This window comes from Lithobates pipiens, unplaced genomic scaffold (genome assembly GCF_037356315.1).
Source record: "Lithobates pipiens isolate NorthernLeopardFrog02 unplaced genomic scaffold, aLitPip1_a1.2 Scaffold_25, whole genome shotgun sequence".
Lineage (NCBI taxonomy): Eukaryota > Metazoa > Chordata > Amphibia > Anura > Ranidae > Lithobates > Lithobates pipiens.
Window position 1 is genome coordinate 222,602,922 of NW_027507787.1, and position 6,000 is coordinate 222,608,921.

At 39.0% G+C, this 6,000-nt stretch overlaps 1 protein-coding gene across 1 annotated transcript in view; it reads right to left on the reverse strand.

The window, feature by feature from the left end:
- Positions 1 to 5,304, reverse strand: part of HMX2 (H6 family homeobox 2) — a 61,497-nt gene extending 56,193 nt beyond the window's left edge. The window contains exon 1 of the mRNA XM_077455579.1: positions 5,214 to 5,304. Coding sequence (XP_077311705.1) covers positions 5,214 to 5,296 — 83 coding nt within the window. The 5' untranslated portion in view covers positions 5,297 to 5,304. The remainder of the gene's footprint in view (positions 1 to 5,213) is intronic.
- Positions 5,305 to 6,000: the final 696 nt, after the last annotated feature.

The following is a 6,000-nucleotide window of genomic DNA, read 5'->3' on the forward strand; positions in this document are numbered from 1 at the left end:
ACAACTATACATTTATTTTTCTCCATCAGCACATCCCCCGCAGTTATTACCTCTTGTATCTCTTGGCCTTCCCTCTAATGCCGCTTACACGCGATCGGAATTCTCATCGGAAAATGCTCTGAAGGTTTTCCCGTCGGAATTCCAATGGAATTTCGCTCAGACTGTCTTGCCTACACACGGTCACACCAAATTCCGACGGTCAATAACACACGACTTACAACGCGTTCGACGGCACTATAAAAGGGAAGTTTAATGCTTCTGAGCATGCGTCGAATTGTTTCCGAGCATGCGTCGGAATTTTGCGTGACGGAATTGAATCCGATAGAAAGGTTTTCCGTCTGAAAAATTAAGAACAGGCTCTCAATCTAAAGACCGTCGGAAATGCTGACAGAAAAAGACCGATGAGCATACACACGGTCAGAAAATCCGATGCAAAGCTCCCATTGGACTGCTTCCATCAGAAATTCCGGCCGTGTGTATGCGGCATTAGATTGTAAGCTCTAAGGAGCAGGGCCCTCTGATTCCTACTGTATTAAAGTGTATTGTATTTGCACTCTCTACCCTCAAGTTGTAAAGCGCTGTGTAAACTGTTGGCTCTACATAAATCCTGTATAATAATAATAATAATAAAAAAAAAACTACATTCTTACAAACTGTGGGGCCATTAGAACTAATGTAGCCACCCTCTTACAGGAAGTTGGATCACAGCAGCAATAAACGAATAAAGAATAAGGCTTTTACTGATTAAAATTTTGGTGTTCGATTAATCGATTTTTTTTAATCGATTAATTTCGATTAATTATAACACACATACAAATCCAACTACTGTTTGCTGATATCCTTGCATTGCAACTCTGCATTAGTCAGTGGTAAATGTGGTATACACTATATACAATCACCCGACACTAGTTAGTTTCCACAATCCATGACTTAACTTCACAGTTCACACAAATACATTTTAAATTCAAACTGTAGCACTGACGTAAGTCATTTTTTTCCACATTAGGTTGACAATCCCTCCACCTCCGGTCTAACTAATCCCTCTCACCTTATGGCATGGACCCCTGTGCAAACAGGTGGTCATGCAAGCGGGTATCAAAAAGGTTAACACAAACTTCTCTCACGTCTCCTTAGATCTCAGCAAGGACTCCAGGTCATGGGTAGAAAGAAAAGATCTAAGTGCTCACCGCTTAAGGGTCGGTTCACACAGGGGCGACCCGTCAGGCGACTTAGCCGCCTGATAAGTCGTGTTCCGCTCTATGCAATGGAACCATTCTAATCGGAGCGACTCAAGTCGCTCCGACTTAGAAAAAGGTTCCTGTACGACTTTTGGGGCGACTTGCATTGACTTCTATACAGAAGTCATTTCACAAGCCGCCGCTAAAGTCGGATCCCGGTCGCCTGAGGCAGTCGCGCTGCAAGTCGTGCTGCCTCAGTGTGAATGGGCTCTAAGTAGAAGATTTAATTTTTGTGTTCAAACACAAACTACTCACATAAACATGATAAAAAAACACAGCATGTAAAGCTGACAATCGTGTTGGTTCCGTAGGGCAGCAGCGGGTGACGTCATGGGTAGCTCCTCCTCCGTACGCGTTACGTTCAATCAAAACTTCGACATCACCGGACTCCTCCCCCTTCCCTTCGTTAGCAGACGGAGGCACTTGGGGAAGGGGGGAGGAGTTCGGTGACGTTGATGTCTGTGACGTCACCGGATCTCCGACGGAATTCCCTGAAGACCCGGAGAGGTGGGTACCAATCAAAAGAATTTTGATTGATCAAAAAAATTTCATCGATTAATCAAGGAATTAATGTTTAATTTCCACAGCCCTAATAAAGAGTAATAAAAAAAAGGAATTTGGAGATTTAAAGGAGGCAGAGTAGGTACTTTTTTAGGATTTATTTTTAAAACCAGTTTAGCATAACTTTTTTTTTTTTGTATGGTCAGAAACAGCTTCATAATCTGGAATGGAGACCCTCATGAGATATGAAGAACCCATGAGTGACTCAGTCCATCAGTCCATCAGTCTCCACACACAACTGTAATATGAATATGAGGTTTGGTGGACTGACCTTTCAATGAAATGGTATTTTATGGTGTGTTCAGTGCAGGTGCTCTAAGCTATCCCCCCTCTCCTTCCCCATCCCACAGTGGCATACTTTACATTGGAATTGAAACATTTGCTGCTTGATGGGAAGGTCACATAGGATGAGATACTGGAGGTAAGGGGGGGGGGGGGGGTGCATAATATTACAGGGGACATTTAACTAAGTGCTGTTTAGGAGGGGAGGGGGGTGATTGTGAAAATCCTGAAAACATAACACAGATGAATAGGGCCCCTGTTCCTGAATGGTGACCCTGATTCACACACAGCCTCCTAGCCTGCAGTGCTGTTTGTTAAAACTTGTTAATCTAATAACAGCCATGAAAGGCTCATTTGGCTGCTGGAGAACAAACCAAGGTCACTATAAGTGACAGCATAGCATGGAACAATTCATTTGAAACAATATTTTACAGACATTTGACGATCAATATGGACCGGAGCATTATGCTGCAGCAATCTGTTAATGTTTCTTAATGGGCTGCTCATTGGCTTCGCACACTCTTCCCAGTCGATAGACTAAAGTGATTATTTGCTGCTACACTCCGGCTTCATAGTCGGCTGGATGATGAGGATGATGGTGATGATGATGATGGGACAGGTTTAGCATATGCAAAGCTGCTGAGAGGGTCATGTCTGTCCCCTGCTTGGTCATTGTCATCCTCACAAGAAGGGGGGGGGGGCACTTCCCAATGCAAGATCAGGACATGAATGAAGGGGAATGAAACCCCTCTTTTTACATGAACTAAAGACCTGATGTGGGTTATATTTAAGGAGAGAATTGGGATAAAAGTAGAAAAGTATTGCTGAGGAATAGTAAATGTGGTAAATGTGGGGTCTCTCTTTACAAATTCTGCTCTGATCAGCCTCAACCCTTTAATTGTCCGTATCTCTCTCTCTCTCTCTCTCTCTCTATCTCTCTCTGTATATATATATATATATATATATATATATATATATATATATAGATATATCTATAGATATATATCTATGGATATAGATATACAGTATATATATATATATATATATATATATATATATATATATATATATATATATATATATATATATATATATATATATATATACTATATATATACTATATCTATATATATATATATATATATATATATATATATATATATATATATAGTATACTATATATAAACTATATCTATATATATATAGCTAGATATAGATAGATAGATAGATAGATAGATAGATAGATAGATAGATAGATAGATAGATAGATAGATAGATACTGTATATCTATCTATCTATCTATCTATCTATCTATCTATATAGCACAGAAAATATATGTGTAGAGGGTAGAGGTTCTCTTTACAAATCCCCACCCCCACCCCTGATGAGTCCTATGGAGGAAAGACGGTCTAAGGCTGGCCATACATTATACAATTTTCTTGTACAATTTTCCTTTAGATTGACCAAAACCCATATAATATGAGGTCAGACCTAACCACTTTCAATTTGTATGCAGTTAGGTAGGCCCTTGTACTACTACATAGTTTAAGGTAAATCTAAAGGAATATGAATAAGTAAATTGTATGATGTATGGCCAGTTTTAGCATATATCTCCTTTAGCTTTAATTAGACACGTGTCTCAATAAATACTATAAGTATATAAGTAATAAGTACTGTAGAGGAATTATATGTGTGCATGTATGGGGTTTCCCTTTACAAATCCATGCCCGGTGAACAAAGGAGAGACATCTTTAGCATACACACCCTTTAACCAGCTATATATATATATATATATATATTGCAGAGAAGTTATATGTGTTTAAGGTTCTCTTTTCAGGTATTCAAGTCTTTCCCTGATGAGCCCTAACAAAGGAAAGGCAGCCTAAGGCTGGCCATACATTATACAACTTTCTTGTACAATTTTCCTTTAGATTTACCAAAGCCCATATAATATGAGGTCAGACCTAAACACTTTCAATTTTTTATGCAATTATGCAGGTCCTTGTACTACACAGTTTAAGGTAAATCTAAAGGAAATTGAATAAGAAAATTGTATAATGTATGGCCAGCTTCAGCATATATCTCCTTTAGCTTTAATTAGACATGTGTCTAATTAAATACTAAAAGTATTGCAGAGGAATTATATGTGTGGGGTTTCTCTTTATAAAATCTTTATAAAATCATGCCCTGATGAGCCCTAATAAAGGTTGATTAGCTGTATATATATATATATATATATATATATATATATATGTGTGTGTGTGTATATATATATATATATATATATACATATACATATATATATATATATATATATATATATATATATATATATATATATATATATATATATGTGTGTGTGTGTGTGTGTGTGTGTGTATATATACATATTTATATATATATATATATATATATATATATATATATATATATATATATATATATATATATATATATATATACACACACACATATATGTTTGTGTGTGTGTGTGTGTACTGCAGATGAATCATCATATGTTTGGGGTTTCTCTTTAACAAATAGCACCCACCCCCTCCCCCAAAAATAAATAAATGAAGTCTGCTCTGATGAGCCCTAACAAAGGAGCAAAAAAAAAAAGAGCAATCATATCATACATAACCTTTAATTAGCTGTAATTAAGAATATAGGCATATATAACACTATGACAAAATTCTATACAGTTTAGCCTTTGAGTGGCTATTTTTTAATTGATTCAAAGGAAAATCTTTCAGATTGCTGGAAGCTCAGACAAGAGAGAAAGAAGTGAAAAGACATGCTGCTCTATTCTCTTTAAAATGTAACATGTATCTATTAGAGGTAACCCCCTGTTAGGTATAAAAGACCCCCTGTAGGCTATACCTGACCCCCCCCCCCCCCCCCCCAAATATTAGCCTACTTACTGGCTTGTCATTGTAATTATAATGTGCACTGTAAAATGATCTCACAAAAAGTACAAAGCACCCCCTAAACCATTTTCAGCTATTAGTCCATAACTGGCATCTTGCAAGAGTACCAATTCTGGTCACCCCAGTGGCACTAGTGAGAGCTGTAGCAAAGAGAGGGTTAAATTCCCCCCTATCCCCGGTTGGTATGGCCCACAGTGTCACTGACCTGTCCAGGTGAGGGTGAGTCCAAGCAGTGCAGGCGGGTGAGGCTGGCAGAGGTTTGGCTGAGCAGCCTGTTGGCAGCAGCATGCGGGTCTCCTGGCTGAGTGCAGAGCACATCGTGCTGGTCTGAAAGTTTATATATTTCTGCCAATGTTTGCTATACAAAGACGCGGAGTATTTACTATCAAATAAAAGAAATACATGTGTGTTGTTAATACAAACAGGCAAATCGAGTTCTGCTCAGCTTGATTTGAAAACACTGGACACGGGCCTGGCTCCATCTCTTTAATTGGAAACAAACGCACAGATTGAGAAGCCAACCTCAGGAATCATCACAAGTGGCCGGGGATTTAAGAGATTGGGAGGGGAAGCAGGACAGGTTTACTAGATTGCCCCGATCAAAGAGTGGGAGAGCCAGGCGCGCAGCCATGAAGGGTGGAGGCGGTTGCAATGGGCGCCTACAATGAAATGCGCCATGCACTGTGCCAGGCATGCCACCTCATCATTCACCCATCATCATTATTCAACTGGCCACGGTGATCTGCCTTCCAGAATAAAGATACATCTCTACATCTCTATTCCACTCTTCCTGGCTTTTCCTGCTGCTGGCACCACTGTGCCCCTATTCTTTAACGAATCCCTCAACACAACCCCCCCCCCCCCCATATTTATAGCCTTTTCCTCTCTTGTCCTTAACATTTTATACAAATTTGACCTTTCACTTTAGACTTTATATAGGATCTGTGCCATCCAATCACCACGTGCCAGTCTCTGTGCCAGGAGGTCATTGT